The sequence below is a fragment of the Setaria italica genome, chromosome I, assembly GCF_000263155.2.
Source record: "Setaria italica strain Yugu1 chromosome I, Setaria_italica_v2.0, whole genome shotgun sequence".
NCBI classification, from domain to species: Eukaryota; Viridiplantae; Streptophyta; class Magnoliopsida; order Poales; family Poaceae; genus Setaria; species Setaria italica.
The window spans coordinates 36,601,851-36,620,904 of NC_028450.1; the positions used below are offsets into that span (position 1 = coordinate 36,601,851).

General features: G+C 44.7%; 3 protein-coding genes across 5 annotated transcripts; all 3 read right to left on the reverse strand.

Annotated features, from left to right (window-relative positions):
- Nucleotides 1–6,198: 6,198 nt before the first annotated feature.
- LOC101763708 (GPI-anchored protein LLG1) lies at nucleotides 6,199–8,379 on the reverse strand. Its single transcript, XM_004953670.3, has 3 exons — nucleotides 8,048–8,379; nucleotides 7,911–7,970; nucleotides 6,199–6,838 (listed from the first exon to the last, which is right to left on the reverse strand). The coding sequence occupies exons 1-3, from the start codon at nucleotides 8,136–8,138 to the stop codon at nucleotides 6,480–6,482; spliced, it is 510 nt and encodes a 169-aa protein (XP_004953727.1). The 5' UTR covers nucleotides 8,139–8,379; the 3' UTR covers nucleotides 6,199–6,479.
- Nucleotides 8,380–8,858: 479 nt separating this feature from the next.
- Nucleotides 8,859–11,468, reverse strand: LOC101763303 (GPI-anchored protein LLG1). 2 transcript variants are annotated; one of them, XM_012849008.3, is made up of 3 exons: nucleotides 10,947–11,468; nucleotides 10,789–10,851; nucleotides 8,859–9,492 (listed from the first exon to the last, which is right to left on the reverse strand). In XM_012849008.3, exons 1-3 carry the CDS (start codon nucleotides 11,032–11,034, stop codon nucleotides 9,140–9,142), a joined length of 504 nt encoding a protein of 167 aa, XP_012704462.1. In that variant the 5' UTR covers nucleotides 11,035–11,468; the 3' UTR covers nucleotides 8,859–9,139. The 2 variants fall into 2 exon arrangements, with proteins under 2 accessions (XP_012704462.1, XP_004953726.1); XM_004953669.4 differs by having other exon boundaries at nucleotides 10,789–10,848; nucleotides 10,947–11,455.
- Nucleotides 11,469–11,788: 320 nt separating this feature from the next.
- Nucleotides 11,789–18,030, reverse strand: LOC101764103 (phosphatidylinositol/phosphatidylcholine transfer protein SFH6). Of its 2 annotated transcripts, none has more exons than XM_012849069.2 (15): nucleotides 17,759–18,030; nucleotides 17,218–17,326; nucleotides 16,792–17,107; nucleotides 16,602–16,701; nucleotides 16,176–16,442; nucleotides 15,410–15,487; nucleotides 15,228–15,329; nucleotides 15,100–15,149; nucleotides 14,926–15,025; nucleotides 14,715–14,807; nucleotides 14,503–14,622; nucleotides 14,138–14,300; nucleotides 13,644–14,005; nucleotides 12,971–13,045; nucleotides 11,789–12,706 (listed from the first exon to the last, which is right to left on the reverse strand). In XM_012849069.2, the coding sequence occupies exons 2-15, from the start codon at nucleotides 17,222–17,224 to the stop codon at nucleotides 12,686–12,688; spliced, it is 1,854 nt and encodes a 617-aa protein (XP_012704523.1). In that variant the 5' UTR covers nucleotides 17,225–17,326; nucleotides 17,759–18,030; the 3' UTR covers nucleotides 11,789–12,685. The 2 variants fall into 2 exon arrangements, with proteins under 2 accessions (XP_012704523.1, XP_012704519.1); XM_012849065.2 differs by having other exon boundaries at nucleotides 13,644–14,008.
- Between the last annotated feature and the right edge of the window lie 1,024 nt (nucleotides 18,031–19,054).

Sequence of the window (19,054 nt, forward strand, 5' to 3'; positions counted from 1 at the left end):
TAAAATTAATGCTTAGATTTTGAAGTTATGAATTGGTTAAAGTGATTATAGGTTGGTTGATATTAATGAAAATGTAGAAGTTATGAATTGTGCCATATGGTCGAAGTTTTGTTTCTAAAATTTATTTTGATATTTGATTTAAAACAATGGGGCACCATCTGCGGTATCCACTCCTTGAGATGTTCTACGATGAGCACATGTAGAAGTATGTGAGCTCTAAGTTTATGAAGTTGTAGTTAATCTTGTCATGGAAAATTGATATTAATGATGTGTTGACAATAAATTTTTCTTTGCAGGTTTTGGACCCTTTACAACCCGGACTCACACTCCTCTAGAGTGGGATGATAGGTACGCCCGTACCTTCAACGGGTGGGTTTCCTCTCGCTTACAACATTGGTGAAGGCGGGGCTGCCCTGACAGCGCTAGTCGACCGGTGGAGGTCGGAAACACACACATTCCACCTTCCCTTCGGTGAGATGATAATCACACTTGAGGACATATCCATGCTTTTTGGACTTCGTGTGGACGGGTGAGCGGTAATTGGGAACATAAATCTAGTTGGATGGAGGGACACGGTGCATTTGTTACTTGGAGTCCGATCTGAAGATTTTCTTCAAGACGTGAAGGATAGGAAAACTATAGGAGTGAGTTCAGCTTGGCTGGTCCAGCACTTTGGTCATCGCCCATCCGCTACTACTCATAAGGGAGTTGTTGCTAGGTACCACGGTGCATGGTTGTGGCATATGGTGTCTGGGTTCCTATTCCCCGATTCTAGCGGGAACACCATTTCTTAGATGTGGCTACCAATCATTGGGCAAGAGTGGGAGAACATTCGAACTTATAGCTGGGGATTGCAACTCTTGCATGGTTGTATCGTCACATGTGTGATGCCAGCAGGAGGACCGAGGCTAATTCTAATCTTGGTGGGTATGCCTACTTTCTCCAATTGTGGATGTGGGAGCGCCTTCCAATAGATAAGCTAGAATGCCATGGATAGTAACTTGGCAGTCGTATAGTAACTTGGCAGTCGTATAGTAGGAATGAGGTTGAAGAGATGGAGCTTAGTCCTATGTGTAAGATCGACGAAGAATACCGACGTTCTGTTTGCCCCCTAATTTGCTTCTATATTGTCGAGTACCATCTTCCAAATAGGGTGATTGGGCAATTTGGAAAACTTCAAACTTACCCTCCAGAGTATAACAACACAGGCCAAGACCTGCACCGGTACGTATTTTTTCCCGTAAATATCCTTGAAATTGATTAATTTGTAACCATCTAACCTTGTTGGTTTACTAAATAAATGTAGAGTCGATCATTGCAAGCAAAGGGGTGCCAAGAATTGGGAGGAGAAGCACACTCACGCAATCAACGCATGGGATTTACGAGCAAACAACAGGGATTATGGCGGGGTTGTACACCATGATGGACCGTTCAATCAATATTTGGACTAGCTGAAACAAAACACACGCTTGAAGCTCAAGGTTGCAATGGATGCTGCCAAAATTGAGGACCTACCTTTGGATTTGGAAGATGTTTTCCCGAAGTATGATGAAGTCACAAGAAGTGGTAGGCAGCTGGAACGTGGTCCTTTTGAGAATTACATTGTAAGTTCATATGCAACGGATCTTTGGTTCAATTCATTTTATTTTAATAATGATATATTCAAATTTGTTCAGGGTCAACAACTTGGAAGGTTTGCTAATGGGGTTGGACAAGCTTTGAGTGTTCCAATAGGATCTTCGGAGGAGGCTAGTGTATTGAGGGGGTTCTTGCAGGTTCATTTTTTTCCTTGTCACTTGTGTGTCTATGTGAAGGTGGTTGTGTCTTGAGCAAATGTTTTATTTTTTTATGTGTGCAGAGGCTTAGATGGGATGTAGGAAAATGGCCTTCAAGATGAATTGCTTTGCGGCACCGGCACCGGCACCTGCCGTTGATGAGGTTGGACCTTTAGCATCGAGGCATCGTGCGTCCTCAAGCATGGCAAGGAGCACAAGTCGGGTAACATCTAGAGGTGCAAGCATGGCAAGGAGCACAAGTCGGGTAACATCTAGAGGTGTGAGGACATACATAGTAGTTTTGGATTACGTCGACACATTTATCTTGCCAACATTTAAATTTTCCATGGTTGCCATTTTATAAGGAAGACGTGGTCACAGAGCGACGCCTGTTATTGGTTCCCCTCAAGGTGCCCCTGAACTAGATAGTGCCAATGATTTTGATGACACTACGAACTCGGAGGACGATGACCCAACGTACAGCCAAGAGGAGGTTGGCCCCTCTCAACTACAAGGCGCTTCGACCCCGACACAAGGTAGTCCACCACCTAAGAGGGAGGCATGGGGACGGGATCGCACAGATGCTGGTAGTGTCAACGTCCCCCCCCTCCCACCAACCCGGGCCGTCATCGTGCGACGAAGAAGCCATACACTCCGCATCGATCATGTTCTAGTGGCTAAACTCATCGTTTAGGCTTATTTATGTAGTAGAACGAACTAAATGTCATGGGCTTGATGAACTAAATGTGTTTGGACTATTTCATGGTCCTATTTTATGGACTAAATGTGTTTGGATTATTTCATGGTTGTCCTATGTTAACGTGATTGTATTTGTGATGGACTTCGTGTTGATGTGTGCAATGTTAAGTGATGTGCATATCCCTTAAATGAACTATTTCATGAACTAAATGTGTTTGTACTATGTATCTTGTGTGAAATGTCAAGACTCTAGTGTAGAAGTATAGGAGCGAAGTGATTTGTCGAAGCGAAGTGAAAAAGTTAGTCGCGCAAGGCCTCCTGGCGCGACCACTTGTGAGGAAAATAACTACCGGGAATACTGGTGGGAGGTTCCTATGGCACGACTAATACAGGAGTCGCGCCAGGCCGCACGACGCCACACCTTGCGAGCCGCGCCAAAGGAAACTCCCACCAGTATTCCCGGTAGTCATTTTCTTCACAAGGTGTCGCGCTGGGTGGCTTACCGTGACTCTTCAGTTAGCCGTGTCAAGGTCCTTGGCGCGACACGTTGAGTCGAAAATAAATACTGGTGATACTGGTGGGAGTCTCACTTGGCACGGCTCACATAGGAGCTGCACCGCGTGGCCTAGCATGACTCTTCATCATCCTCTTCCTCATCAACCTCATTGGCCGGTAACACATCTTCCTGAGTTAATTGTTCGATAGGCTCATCGCTATGTAGAGGCATACACTGAGGAAAAACATCAACAATTAACTCAACAATTAACTCGGTACAAGCAATTTGAGAACCTTTCACCAACTCTTTGTAAAATAACCGATCATCATCATATGCAAGAGGCATCAACACATAGTGAGATCTTTTGTCACCGGCATCAAACCATCCACGAATCTTTAAATCCTCTTCGTCATTTCCAACTTTGAACAAAGAATTAACTCGGCCAATGATATCATCAAATGTTGGAGGACTATCAAATCTTGCTACTTGTTGCCTCATTCTTACAAACTCTCCATTATCATCAACCATGCCACCCGAGAAAAAATGAATTAAATGATCCATCTACACACAATCACCAAATTAAATTAATTATATGGACCTTCACCTATTTCCTTACGACTTCTACATTACCAAATATATAAAAAAAATATATCTTGAAAGCATTATCGAAGAATTTTGAAAAAAAAATTACCCACAATTAACACTTCGAAATCCTACCACGCAAGAGAAACTACACGATAGGAAGGGGTTACCATCGACCACTTGCACGATACAACACACCTAATCATAGCCGATTCGTGCTCAATCCACCTACGCAACTCAAATCATACACAAAACCTAACCACCTCAAATCCAACTAAATTGACGAAATCGAGAAAAACTAATTGGTTAGAGTAGGGGAGTTACCTTCCCGGAGCAATTTCCCTTCGTTTCCCGTTCGAATCGGGTGAGTGAGTTCAGTATCTTTGAGCTTCGGTCTCTTCTCTCACAACATTGGCAGTGAGTTCATCCAGTGAGACGTCATCTGGGTGACGCTCATGTTGTGGGTTTCTGTCCCATTGTTCTTCTTCTTCTTCGTCCTCTTGTCCAATAATGAGGGTGAAGAGTTCTCGTTCCGGAGAGTAGCTTCCCGAGCTTGAAGTGATGACCTCCGTGGTGCATAGATGGGCGACAGAGGAGCTTCCTCCTAGTATGGGAGAGTGTTGAGATAGACGATGAGGTGCGAATCGTTGTTTTTTGCAAGAGCAGGTGGCTTCATGTTGGGCCAGTAGACGAATCTGCCTTGGGAAGTTGATGTGATCACCAGGCCCAGCTGCGGACCTGATAAAGGAGTCTCCTCGTCCGGGTCCGAGTAGTAGTCGAGGTCCTCGATCATATCCGTTTTAGGCTTGATAACTAGTGGTCGTGTCACGGAGTCCGAACGGGAATCAGCTCGGGTGGTAGTCCAACTCGTACAATGGCTTATGTGCCAGCTCGTGCAGGTTAATTCGACCGGCGGAAGAAGTCCAGTTGTACTCGGACTCATCCCCCAGCCTTTGACTAGGTCGGAAATTGAAAATTCGCCAAAATTCTCAACGAGATCCTCCAGAGCTTGGCGCTGGACCTTCATGGTTTGTTGCTCCTTCTCCAGGGTTGACGCAATGTGGTGGTGGAAATTTACAGCGCAGTCTGTGATGCAAACCCAGGAGCCGAAGACAAACGTCGTGCCTGCTTTAAACGCGACAATTGGTTTGATGATGGCTTTGTGTCATCGAGTTCGCTAGTGGATTCTTGGCGAGTTCCCCTACCTAGCGCGCCAGATGTCGGTGTTTAAACCCGGCAACCTACCGAGGGGGGTGCCCGAGGTAGTGTTTTGGTTAGTAGGGTTTGCCGAAATCAGGAACTCAAAGGTAAATGCAGACACACGATTTAGACAGGTTCGGGCCACTGAAAAGCGTAATACCCTACGTCCTATGTGTTAGTTGGATTGAATTGCTTTGGAGGGGGTCCCTGCCTCACCTTATATTGTCGAGGGTAGGGTTACAAGTCGGTTGGTTACAAGAAAACTAGTCGGATTCGAGTAAACGAGTTCTACTCTTATTACTACGAGTACTTTTTCTAATCCTCAACTAGTTCCTATTTTTCCATGTAGACTACGCCATCCTATGCCTAGTCTCCATATCAAATACATCTCGGTGTCCAACCCTATATTTAAGACTGTCCAAACCTTCTGGTGGACCCATAGATGTATATACGACAGGATGGAGTGGATCTAGAGGGGCAGGAGTGGGGGCGGTGCCATGGGAGGGAGGGAGCTCGGGTTAGGGCTGGGAGGGAAAGGGAGGAAGTGAGAAGGAAGAAAGGAGGGGCTGGCGGGACCGTTGTGTAATGGGCTGAGTCGCGCCACGCTGCTTGATGCGAATGAGTCGCACCAAGCATGTGACGCGACTCAGCTGGCCAGCTCGGCCACCCCGTGCGTTGCGCCAGCGTGGAGCGCCGGTTGCGCCACATGCTTTGGCGCGGCTCAGGTTTAATCGCGCCAAGCGGCGTGGCGCGATCAAAATGACTACTTCTTGGAATTTTAGTTTAACTTAGGCTGTTTTTAAAATTTTAGATTAAAAAGGGTTAAAACAAAAAAATTCGCTTATGTCTGGCTTCTCACTCAAAGCTGCTCTAATTCTTTCATATAATTTTTGTCTCGTTGGAAATTATTTTACCGAGACCTATCTCGTTACTGATCTGTTTTTGTCGTCGCTGCTTCCTGTTGACTGTTGCCGCGATCGCAGTGGGTTAGACGAGATAAGAGTCGGTTAACATTCGCGCGCAAGTATTTGCAATAAACCAGAGTCTTTGGTATATTTATGCTAATCCGAGAAAAAATTAGAGTGATGAGTGTGTTCACGATCATGAAATGGTCTAGCAAGCCACTGAAAAACTATAAAATTGGAAGCATCTTCCTGTGAAATTCTTTGACTCTGAACTGAACGGATAAGGATTCGAGGACACTTTGGGCCCAAGCCTTGCTGAACAGAAAGGAAAAAAAATGCCTTTTTTATCGCTCTATCTGATACGAGAACACCCGGAAAGATTACGGTGTTGTGATTGTGACTGTAGGTGGAAAACCACCGCATTTCTCTGCACCGTTTTCTTGCCAAACAGAATAGGTCATACTTCCTGTAGAGTCACTTGCTGATAATATAAGATGTTAACAGAGGAACAGAAGCTGGTGAACCATGGATTCCTTGCTCCTCTTACCAAACAAAAATAGGCCACTATTCATATGAATGATAATTGATATGACAATACAATGATACTGTTGGGTTGAGTTGAGTTTGAGCTGAACACCAACTTTGACAAATCTAATTCCAGATAATACACAACAAGTAGTAAATTACATTACAAGAGATTTTACACATAAAAGGAAGAACGTGGCAACGGACTCACGATGAGCACCATAAGGCGCCATGATCAAACTCAAGCCTCATCAGTTGCAACACCCTATCTTTGAGGGAAATGAAAGGAGTTATCGTTCAGTGGAACAACAACGCTACTACCACACTCAAGACAGTAATCCATGCAAGCAAGCTGCTTTGAGCGTGTTGTCCACCGTTTGCAGTGGTAATGTCTCTCTGAGGGACATCTGCGCACGAAAGCCCCAACTTGCCTTCCTTGCACTCGCTGGAGAACAGCCCTGGTGGGTACTTGCCATAGAGGTTGATGTAGGTGAACATTGTTGTTGCGCAGCTGCTGCTGTCATCATTGAGGTACATATAAAATGGGCATGCGAATTCCTTGAGAGCGGCACAGCATTGTTTGGCAGGAAATTTTGGCCCTTTGCACTTGCTTGTGATGATTGTGTAGTTTTGGAACTCAAAATTCACTGGGCAATCTGATAAGCATAGGTAGGAATGAAAAAAAATATGTCAGACCGAGGTACCAAAAAGTACAGAACACGATTTTCTTCTTCTGAAAAGAAAGCATATAACATGACTTAGAGGTCAATTAGACAGAAATACATCAGAATGAAAAGATAGGGTCAGCTACTCAGCTTGATGTTACTAGGTACTACTCAATATCAACGATACATATGTATTGCTCACTGCATTGATGTTTGCATTAATGTTACGAAAACATACAATCATGGACTGCCTTGAAGAACTTGATCCATCTGCAGATTATTGCAAGGACCAAACAACCTCACTGACTTTCAGTTCCTAGAAGAGATTTGCTATTTCACATTAGCTAATTTTCGCCCCTAATTTCTCAATATGGTGCATGCTCTATTCTTTTCGAGGTGATTCCAGTTGATGAGAATATGAGATGGCCCCCTATTACCAAGTCAGCAGGGGCATGTGCATCTCGCTCTTGCCCTAAACCAACCCCAAAACAGTGGCGAATGGCACCGTTCAGCTGCACGCTGAGATTTTCCATGTCGAGATCAATGCACTCCTTGTCTTCAGATCTCTTACCATGACGCTCAACTGCCTCATCTGCTAGAGATAAAAATGCAGGTGTTGTATATATGACTTTCTACCATCTATTTCATTTTCGATAGCACAGCAGCATCGAACCTTGAATTGTCAAGAGTCAGTTTCCCCTTTGCATTTATCAAATGTAGTTGGCTGAAAACTTGGTGTCTTCAATTTTCTGTTTGCTTCCCTCAAATACTTCACAGCAAGGATGGGTTTTCCTTTTCAGCTTAAAACACCGTCGCTTGAGAGGTTGGGTAAGCAACCGAGTGTATCTGTATGACGACTTAACCGCCAATCACTTACGCCTAAGATTTCCTGAGCTAGTTTCTCCTACTCGCGGGAGCTGATTTACCTTGCGCAGGAAATGGGGAGGGTGGTTAGCGCTTGACAGGTCAGGTCATCCTACCTCAATTTCGGACCAAACCCCATCTCGAATCAATCACGGATTATATGGTGGAGGAATTGAGCAAGAAAGAGAAGGAAACATACCCTTCCTGGCCTGCAACAAGCTCCTCCCAGTGGATCCGGCGCTCACCTGGAACACGCCGTCTGCACACCAAGCACGAGCAAGAGTTACAAACGGAAAAATGCAAAATTGGCAGCAAGAAACACCGGCACGCACTCACCGGACAAGAAAGGGCCAGCGGCAGAGGCGACCCCTGCCAGGGCGGCGGCCGAGAGGAGGAAGAGGAGAAGGCGCCCGCACGCCACCGCCATCGCCCACGCGTCCTCCCACCGGAAGCAGAACTCGCTGCCGCCGCCGCCGACCGTGAGACTCTACCAGCGGGGCTGCCGGAGGGTAGTGGCCTCGAGGGAATGGAGCTCGGGAGCTTGGCGGAGCTAGGCCGACGTCGATGACGGTGATAGAGGATTAGAGGTGGAACGCGGGATGCTGGACGCCTTCGCTTGTGGCGTTTCGCAAGCTCTTAACTCTCGTGTGTTGGTCGACGCGTCTCGGCGATATCTTGAGTTCTTGACCAAGCGGTTTGGGGTCGCTTTCTTCTCGTGCTAGCTAGCTGGTTGCCAATTGCCAGTTACAGTTGCAGCGGATTTCTTAAAATTTATTTAAACTCCTGAGCTTTGACGATATTTTCCAAACACGCAAAAGCTTTTCGTGTCAAATTTTATAGATAGAAGTGGTCGTACATGGACCAAAATACATCGTGCATTAGACCAAGCGCGCGTGTGGCCTACAATGAGATAACAGAAGACAAAAACAACCGAACCCAGGAAGAGCTAAACAACCTTTGACAACTTATTTACATATAATAAAGTTAAGCCACAAGAAATCCAACGTTATCTGACTACATCAGCATTACAAGATGGCAACAATAGTTTGTTACAAGTGCAACGTTTTGCAGAGGAACATACAGTAAGCTGGTGAATGGTCAATTTGTTTCTCTGATAAAAAAATATTCACAGGTACAATCATACGCATGAATGAATGGTATGAATTCAATTTAATTTAATGCAACAGTCACAATACAATGGTATAGTGAATTGAGTCCCAAAGCTCTAATTCGGCATCGACAGACGACAGGTGTGAAGCCCATAGAATATGCAATCTGTCATAAATTACATTAGGAAAGATTTTTACACATAAAAGGAAGAAATTCTCAGACCCGCCCACAATTTTAGCACCACAAGGCACAGAGAATGAACTTGAGCCTCATCAGTTACAAAAACACCATTTTTGGCGAAACTGAAGGCATCATCATTCAATGGAACAACAATGCTACCAATCCACAAACGAGCGTAACCAAAACAAGAGAGCTGCTTTGAGCTCGTTGGACACCATTCGCAGCGATGCTGCTCTGGGCATCTGTGCAGGCAAGCCCCTTCTTTCCCTCACGGCACATGTTGGCAAACAGGCCTGGTGGGTACTTGCCATAGAGGTTGATGTAGCTGAACATTGCCGAAGAACAGTCGCTGCTGTCTTCATTGATGTAATCACGGAACGGACATGCGAATTCCTTGAAAGCACCACAGCATTGGTCGGCAGGAAATTTTGGCCCTTTGCACTTGCTTGTGATGATCGTGTAGTTTTGAAACTCAAAGTTCATGGCACAATCTGATAAGCACAGGTAAGAATAAATAAAAAATTAAGATCCAAGTACTGAAAGTATTGAACATGACTAGAGGTGTGTCAGGGGCAGAATACATTAGATGATAAGTTGGGCTCATCATGTTAACATATTTGTTGCAATTAACATTTTTTTCCTATCTAAACAGTTCAGCTGTACAAGAAAAGGTGTTCCTGCTTCACCATCACAGGGCACAAGCTTGGTGATATGCTTCATTCATTTCAGGACCTCTATTGGTATCATGGTAAGGACTGGGGATGAATATACATGGATATAAATTGAAATTGTCTAGTGAAAGCATCCTAGTATAAAGCATCAGCAAGTAAAGTTCAGGTAATAACGTTTTGACTGCTCCTGAATCCTAGTGTTTGGCAATTTTTTTCATTTAAAAAGACAATCCCTTGCAATACTCCCGAGTGACAGGATCATAAATTCAATTGCCAGCTTTCCTTTTGTTCTCCAAGTCAAGAAGCCCCACGCCCCCTCTCAACCCCTCTCAACGCTATAACCATATAGGCATATATGCACCTTTCGTCACCACAAAGAGATTGATCCTGATTCCTGAGTGTCTAAATGTGGTGCATCTCCTGTTGTTTTCAAGGTGATCCTGTCAATGAAAGATCAAGATGCCTCCTGCAACCAAGTTGACAAGCCTGCATGCTGCCCTCATGGTCTCACCGGAGAAAGTGAACAGCACTCACACCGTCATATTCTAAGCCAAGATCAATGCACCCCTTCCCCGTCAGACCATCACCATCACTTGCATGTGCCAATGCTGTATGGCATCCTCTTAAACTAATTAATTTGATGTGTTGTTCAGAGTTGTTCTATGTATGATTTACTCCCTTTTTTTTTTCCTCAGAGGCGCCATTCAATCCTTAGTTGTCAAGTGTCCATTCTGCCCTTCTTTCTTTCAAATGCTTCACATCAAGGACAGACTTGAGACTTTCTCTTTCCTTTTTCAGCTTAACCAGATAACGCCATTTGCCCATAAGGCTGGGATTTGCAACCTAGCAAGAGCTACCTAGATGACTGCTTTGATTGCCACTTACTTGTGCCTAAGATTTCCTGAACTAGCTTATATTAATGGATGCCGATTTGATTTGCGCAGGGAATGTTGAGGATTAGCGCGAAGCTCAAACAATCTAAAAACTAGTACATCTAACGGCGCCGCTCCCAATTTCAGATCGAACCCCTCCTACCTTACCACCCCAGGGTAACCTCGACTCGAATCAATCACGCGTTGTGCGATGGAAACGAGCAAGAAAGGCATGGAAACGTACTCTTCTTGGCCTGCAGCAAGCTCCTCCCAGTAGATCCGGCGCTCACCTGGAACACGCCATCTGCTAGCCAGCATTCACACAAAACCAACCCACCATCAGGAGATGCAGCTACGGGACGGAAAAGCAAAAGCGTCAGCAAGAAACACGCTCGCGCTCACCGGACAAGAAAGGACCAGCGGCGGAGGCCACCCCGGCAATGGCGGCGGCAGAGAGGAGCAGAAGGAGGAGGCCGCGGTCCGCAGCCATCGCGGCGCCTCTCTCCCCACCGCAAACAGGAACTCGCTGGCGCTGAGGCTTTGTCCGCGGGAGGATGGTGGCCTCCGGGGGAATGGAGGTCGTGAGCTTGTTGGATGGATCTAGGCCGACGACGAAGGCGGTGGAGGTGGGACGCGGGATGTAGAGGCCGCCCACATGCGCGCCACGACGTTCGCGGTGGTGGTGCTTGCAAGCTCAAGCCCAGGTGTTACTGCTCCAACTAAATTTTAGTGTCGTGGGGTGGTGGAGATGGACAGGGAGCAGAGCTTGGAGGTTGGAGCGGAGCTTGGAGGGGGCCACCGAGCCAGAGAGTCGCGACAGGGCAGGCAGGATTAGAAGGGGCGCGACGCGGTTTGTTCGGTGGGTTCGCGTCCGTCCCTCTGTTTCTCCCTGGCTGACGGTGAGTCGGTGACGCTGGGAGTTGGGACTAGCTGGGCTTGGAGGGAACGGGGGAAGAGCTCGAGGAAAGTCTTGACGAACAACGATGATGCTTCTTTTTGGAGGATGCCTACCTGCTACTGCGTTTACTAATACTCGAGTAAAACCCAGTGAACGGTACGCAGCAGTTTGCTGATGGGGCGAAAGTGGTGATGGTGTAAACCTCACCTTGAGTCGAGCAGATCAGTAGATTACTCGAGATTTTTTTTTTTGAAGTAAAGATTACTCGAGATTGACGGAGTACCAGACCTGCGAGTGGAGCATATATAAATAAAAATCTTTTTCCTAGTCAAAAGGGGGCAGTTAAGGCAAGGATGATTTGCAGCTGCAAACATTTATCTTACGGAAGTGTCACAATCAATGGGGCACTGGTACATCCTGGGTCAGAGGGCAAAGTCAAAATTACACAAATTCTCTCATCATCGACAGGTTCAAATGCTCAGAGTTGGACCTTTCCGCCACCCTTTCCTCGCGGACATGTGCGCTCTCGCATGCTCACGGCTCACCCATCCTCGTCCTCGCTGCCCAGGACTTCTGTTCTGCCAGAATATGACGCCTCCCAGCTGGCATCTGGCTGTGGTCTCCTTGACAGCTCAGTGGATGCATCTTCGACTGCCAGACAGCTCATGATGCTGATGAGCATCATTCCTCGATATGCTGACGGTGTATAAATGCAAACTTGCAAAAACTTGACCATTGGGCATGGCGGAAATAAGTTCAAACTTGTTCTCACTTGATCCCGGTTAACACCACCAAGTTGAATCATGAAGTTTGATAGGTGTATTAAGTAATCAACCAAAAAATGGATTGAATTATAAGTGAAACTAACTGTTCCGAAAAATGAGAGGAGAAAATGCACTGAGCATTGGAATACATATGGCAGATCAGGAGGGCCAACGCTCAAAGGAGCATATACAGAAGCATGGTGAGGGCATAAGCTGTGCAATGCTCTTTTATAATTCCTTTTGCTCTATAAAACTGGACGGTGTTTGGGCATTTTCCAGGATGCTGTTTTTGACCATCTCCTCAGTGTACAGGTCGACAACTATCTGTTGTTATTGAGGCTAAGATGCCATTGCTATTTGCTCATCTCTGTAGGCCAGGGCAGCCATGTACAAAGCAATGTGGTTTGATTCTGTCGGGTATCAGATATTAGTAAGTAACCAACTTGTTTCTTGTTTCTGTACAATTGCAATTAGGTGTATTATGTACAAAATTTCCTCCTCTGCACCAAAAAAATGCGAACAAAAACAGATTAGTGCAGACAAGTACAATTATAATCTGCAGGATGGTCCCAAAACCATCTATTTTATATGCTATAATTCAGGCAGAAAAAGAAATGTAAACCATGCATAGATACACATGCTATGGTTGTGTCACTTTCAGACATTAGTGCTCTATCAAACTCAAATTAAACTGCATTATATGGATTTGAAGAATACTCAAATGTGAGCAGGATAATGAAAGTATGTGATTATGTTATACTTACCCTAAGATCAGACTCCTTCACAGCTTCCAAGGTCTCAGCCATCTGCATTTGTTTGATAACTGTTGCATGCAATACCTGGAGGCACAGACCAGGAAAAAAAAAAGATCACCTGAGTACAAGTTCACTTGAAATACGAGAACAAAGAAAAATAAGCTATCAGTTAGATCCAGAACAAATAATGAATAGGTATCTGATGAAGAATAACCAGTATGCACATTGCACTATAGCAAAGACCTACCCTCACTACACACTGGCATTCTGGAACAATAGCAGGATATAAGATATATACACAATGGAAGTCTCGAGATCATCAGAAAATGTGTTTCAACAGGTGCTAATCAAATATTAACTTGTGGTTCCCACAAAGTTGTCCTAAAGATATATCAAGTGGGACCCAACAAAGGACTTAAGCTTAAACCAGCATGTTCCCTGCAGTTATGTTTGTACTATGAGTAATAACGTTTCAGCCTTTCATGTCAATTTTAACATCACAAACTGGCAGATTTTTAATAAATTTGTAAAAGCAACTGTCATATACAAGTTCAATTCGCACTGTCCGAGATTTTGTCTGTAATAAAAGATGTGCTACAAAAGGTAAGATGGAGCTATAGCCATCAAGGCTAAAGCCAAAAGCAAGTCTAAGCACCATAAGGTCCTTAAAACATAAGTTTACCTTCTTTGTCTTCTCCAGATCAAACTCAATGGACTTTATCCTGTCAAAAGAATCTTGTATGGCCTGATCCTTGTCCTGAGGAAGCTCTGGAGGCTTTCTGCTCAGCTGATTAAACACTGACTCAAGTCGATCAAGACGCTCAAGGCAAGGATTCACACGATCTTCCCTAATAATCTGAAGATCTGCCTGATTACGGGGCACGGTTGTAGCATGCGGATGAACGTTTTCCAAGTGTTGTCGCCGACGAATGAAAAACCGCAAAAGAGAGAGTACTTTAAGAAATACAGCAACAACTTTTCTTGATAAATGTTTCAAGATCCCATCATCAGCATTGCCCCCACCATTGTTCGGGACACGCCGACCTGCTGGTTTGAATCCATAACTTTAAGCATCAGACAACTGGCCATCACTGTGAGACAGCTGATTTGAAGAAATCATAGCATATGACATCGTTTTTATAGCTTAACCCAATCGTGTATATTGTGAATGTATACCTGGTGCAGGTAAAGCCCCATTTACGAAGGAACGTTGTTCAGTATTGAACTGTCTAGCTTCATTTCCAGCAGTGTTGTATCTTTGGTTGGATCCTACAACTTTATCCGCCATATGAGATGTGCCATCAGAACCACTGTAAGTTGTAGATCCTGATTCCCTCACCTACAAGGTCAACACTCAGAGATGAACTAGAAAGTTGTACAACATGCTAATATGGAGGCATGTGCCCAAAGGAAAAAAAAATCAGATGTTTTCTTTTCTCAGTCTAAATGTCCAAGCTAAAAGCTACATAGTTCAAGGTAAACACAAGAAATCGGTTGGATTTTTTTTAAAGAAAAAGTGGTAGAACTGAGCAAGACTTTACTTCCTCACGAACTGGTGCCAAACTAGGATATTCAACATCTTCAGGAGCCACAGGGGATCCAAGATCGTCAATGTCTGAACCTGATTCAGCATTTGATGTGTCACTAATTCGTTCTGGTAACTGAAAGAAGCAGGAGAACCACATCCAATGTCAAAATTGAAGAATAGAATGGCTTATTGAGCAATATGAGACTTCATGATAGGTAAACTTGCCTTGAGAGCACGCAATCTGACAGAGCCTGTAATTGTTTCCTCTATATCAGATACTTGCCCAATTTCCCTCAATGACTCCATGCTATGTACAAGCTAAAATAGAAAATAAGGTCATCAGAAGCAGTGACAGATAAGTTAAATCTATTCATGTACCATAAGAACTAGGAGACTACGATACAGTACGAGGGCATCAGAAGATTCATGAATTTACCTTCATGATTGAAGGATCGCTCCAGGGGCCTTTGTTGGACCTCAGGCACCCTCCGTGGTTAGGACATGAGCATGATCCACCGAAGTATTCAGGTAATTGGCTGCAGATACATTTTGCTTAAGCTTTGCATAGAGGTTCACCAATAAAACAATCTTTAAAGAAGCAATCACCAACCTTGCATCAATAGCTTCAAGAAGTCTGCTTTGATATTTTGTTCCTAGAACCTGAAATCAAAGAGTCGGTATGAAGCCACACAAAGACAAACATGGATAGTGAACTACGAATGGTTGCAAAATCAGTACATGGATTTTAGATGATGTCTTGGGGTCAAGAAGTCCCTTCACAGTACTCCAGATCAGCTTGAAACCAGGTCCAGCATTTACAATAAACATTTGGTGTAGTGTCTGCATAATTTTGTGACATGCTTGGTAATCAGAATGGTCTCAGACGTTCTATATTTAATCGTCTTGCTATTATGGCTAACCTCAGGATAATAGTCACCATCTATTTTTTGCATACAACGCACCAGATCCCTCGCAATCTTGCTAAAATTCTTCCAGCCCTATATCACAGGGAACATAAAAAGAAAATAGAAATCTTAAACATTGTGCATACAGCACAAAGATGCTAAACAAGAAAAGGTTCTTTACCAAAAAATATCATAGATTCAGATATGCCAAACGTATAAGGAATGAAGTAACAGAGCTAATGAATTAATGCAGTTCTGTCGGCATCAGTAGTACAAAGGAACTTAACCTGCTGCTCTACCAATTTTTTTTCATTCGTGGATTTATACCCCAAGCATTTGAAAATGTCAACCAATTTATTAGAAACAAATCTACTGCACCATTTTTTCTCGAAAAGGGTAGGCTTGATACTATAGACATCTATGGTGATATACGCTATGGAGATTGAAAAACCCACAAAAGTTGGACAGCTTTCAATCCAGGGTCAATTTTGCACCAAACATAAAGCCAAACAAATTACAGGGATGTTTTATCACAATTGATGCATTTCCATGCCAACATATATCCCAAGAATTGTGACTGAGGATTGCATGTTTGTCTCAGAATTGTAACTGAAGGCAAAATCGAACTATTCTGCATCCTGATATCTGAACTAGAGAAATATCTGGCAAGACTAACAAACATGTTGAAATAGATTATAAACAAAAAAAAATAATTTACTGGGATACTATTGTAAAGTAAAACAGTTAGAGGTTAAAAGAACAGTTAAGGCAATGAACGTACCACGCCATGGACATCCAATATTGTAGTTGTGGTATCTATGTGCCTTTTGGCAGCAATTGAGCATGCAGGAAATTTCTCACGGAAAGCTCTCTCGAACTCTTGCACATGATACTTAATGTAGCGCTCCACTGATGTAATTTGTACAAGCTTGTTGGGTTCTACTTTCCCAAGCAACTCAATGTATACTGGCCTTCCTTCCTTGTCAACCCCATGATAACCATGGGGATAGTATTGCAGGACCTCCTCTAGCTCGTGGAATTCAAAATCCTTCAAGGAGTATATGAATTAGCTGCCGTTAGTATGAATAACATAGTATTGCAGAATCATATGCTGGAAAAACTTAGAAAACATACAGCTATGCATCTAAATATCTGTAAAATTTAATATAATTCTGAGATCAAATTTTTACAATGGACAGCATCCTACTTCAAAAATTGTGTCTGTCCCGAACTCCTTTCTCCAGTGCAGCATGTCTGCCCACATCTGTGCTGCCTTCTCAAGGTCGAACTTCCTTGCTTTTAAAAATCTGCACCACAGATTGGCCACAGTGAAAAATCACTAACTGGTATGTCACAGCTGAAACCAACAATATGATTGTATTTCCACAGATACCAACCTAAGCATCATATGGTAGTCATCATGCTTGACTGGCAACAAGCCCCTAGCAAACAAAACCTCCCGAAACGAGCTCACCGCCTGCTCTTCCTCAGCATCCCTGACATCCTCTATCGCTATCCTTTGTACTCTGCAGTCCACTTTCCTCTTCCCCCTCTTCTTCAGCGAGTGTGTCAGCCTTGTCGATGCATGCAGCGCTTTCTTCCTCAGCAACCGTATTTTTGTGTGCCTCGGCTCGTCCTCTGAGATCTCGACATCTGCTCTGTCCCTCCTCTCATCATTACTAATTGCTATCTCGATGCCATCCACATTTCCCTCTGCAACAGAGAATGGCAAGCCCCCAGAACATTAGCTGCACCTGCATTGCATGATGGATTCATGAAAACTACATGCATATAGCAACGGGCACCTGGCCATACGCCCATACCTGACATTCTCTACTAGAGCAGATCAAACGATCAGGCCCTCCCTCTTCGTATTACTCTGATCGATCACTGATTCCGTGTATACAGATAAAGTGGCACGAACCCCCCACGCTGCCATAAACAGTACATAGATAGAGGTTAGAATTCACAGAGATGCCTTCGCATCAAATTCGCAGCGCATTTCTCTGGTACAAAGCCAGCGGCGGACTAAACGAGGGCCGTGCGGACTCAGTTGAGCGCCACATAAAATTGGAAATATAAACCAAACCACATATATATCAGTACGAACTCCAGCAACGCAGCAAACAAGCAGCCAACTGGATGGATTGGGAGAGCGACGAATATTCGACTTCCAGAGCTCACAACGAACAAAGGGGGCGAGATTCTGCGGAGAAACCGAGCAATCGGTGTGCCTACGATCACTCGGGTTCACACGGATCGGATCTCCACTCCACGCCGGTGGCGTCTCAGGGGGCCGGGGACGAGGCCGTCGCCGACGGGAGGGGTGAAGAGAGGCGCGGGGGCTGTCCACGGAGGGGGTACCTGGATCTGGATCGCGGCGTCGGACGGCGGTGGCGCGCCTAAAAAGCTCGCCTCCGCGGCCGCGGTGAGATCGGCCCGCCGCCCTGGGATCACGGCGGGGGCAGCAGCACGAAGCGTTTGGTGTGATCGGAGCGCGGGGCCTCCGCTTGCCTCCTTCCCTCGGCGCCCGTCTCCTAACGCTTACGCTTCCGTTGCTTCGTTTCCGCCTACTACTCCTCCCTCTCTCCCCCCTAGACTTGTTGCCTTGCCGCCGCTAGTGCTCGGGTACTGGGGCGGGCGTGGGCGGCGTTCTTTTTCCCGGTTCTTGCTGCGGGGCGGGGCCCTGGCGTCAGCGGCGCTCGCGTGGTGTCGTGTACGCCAGAGGGGAGTGCGCGCGTCGCGATTGACTCGCTCCCTCCCCTCTCGGCTCGGCGCGCCCGCGTCGCGTGACTGCTTTACACGCAGCCAAGCGGGCGCCGACGCTCACGTGCAAGGTCACCGCAGGCGCTGTGCGTGGGCCCCACATTGCTCGTTGAGGACATTGGCATCCGCTCTAAACATGCAAGGTGAGAAATTTCGCTCTATGAGCAAAAGATAGTAGGAATTACTTTCTATCATCCAAAAAAAAGTTATCTAAATGACTAAATCACTTTCAGCGTAATAACGACTTAAAATCCGTTTTCCCAAAAAACGCATGTTGCGAGAAGAATAATTCTAATCGTCGATATCACGACAACCACTAAAGACCACAAAAAATATAACGAATTATAAATAGATAGAACATGCAATTATTTATGTGCATGCAAATTTTGAGTTTAAAACTTGCCTGAAAGGAGATATCGACATGTGTATTGTTACGAATTCCAGCATGGCACCCAACTATTTATGCACATGTTTTTAATCAACGTCAAAATTTCCACAATAATGGATTCTTGCATGTTTTATCTATATTTATTTTTCATAAATGTTTTATGCACATTTAGCTATGTCACCGACTCGCGTGCGTTGATAGCCTAGAAGCATGCGCGCGTAAATAGAGAGTAGTGGTACCTTTTGTCGTTATAGCAACACACCTCCAAGTTCCAACCTATATGTATGTGTAAAACTTAACGTTACCTGCGCTGCAGTATTATACTAGTAAAAATCTGGTTTATTAGAAATATAAGAAATTGATTGCGATCGTTTAGTAAAACCGTCTTATAGCTTAAACAATGTTTTTCTCCAAACATTTAGTTAGGATTATAAAAACGTCCATAAAAATCTAAAGGCTTATAAACAATAAACAAACTTGATATTGCGATCATCTATCTTCTATGG

Coding starts and splice junctions, on each gene's coding strand:
- LOC101763708 (XM_004953670.3), bottom strand. CDS start 8,138: ATGGCGGTGGCGTGCGGGCGCCTTCTCCTCTTCCTCCTCTCGGCCGCC. Junction 7,971..8,047: donor CGCTGGCCCTTTCTTGTCCG/GTGAGTGCGTGC, acceptor CTTGGTGTGCAG/ACGGCGTGTTCCAGGTGAGC. Junction 6,839..7,910: donor CTTGTTGCAGGCCAGGAAGG/GTATGTTTCCTT, acceptor TATGCTTATCAG/ATTGCCCAGTGAATTTTGAG.
- LOC101763303 (XM_012849008.3), bottom strand. CDS start 11,034: ATGGCTGCGGACCGCGGCCTCCTCCTTCTGCTCCTCTCTGCCGCCGCC. Junction 10,852..10,946: donor CGCTGGTCCTTTCTTGTCCG/GTGAGCGCGAGC, acceptor AATGCTGGCTAG/CAGATGGCGTGTTCCAGGTG. Junction 9,493..10,788: donor CTTGCTGCAGGCCAAGAAGA/GTACGTTTCCAT, acceptor TGTGCTTATCAG/ATTGTGCCATGAACTTTGAG.
- LOC101764103 (XM_012849065.2), bottom strand. Junction 16,702..16,791: donor GACTACCATATGATGCTTAG/GTTGGTATCTGT, acceptor TCTGTGGTGCAG/ATTTTTAAAAGCAAGGAAGT. Junction 13,046..13,643: donor ATCTGGAGAAGACAAAGAAG/GTAAACTTATGT, acceptor CTGTGCCTCCAG/GTATTGCATGCAACAGTTAT.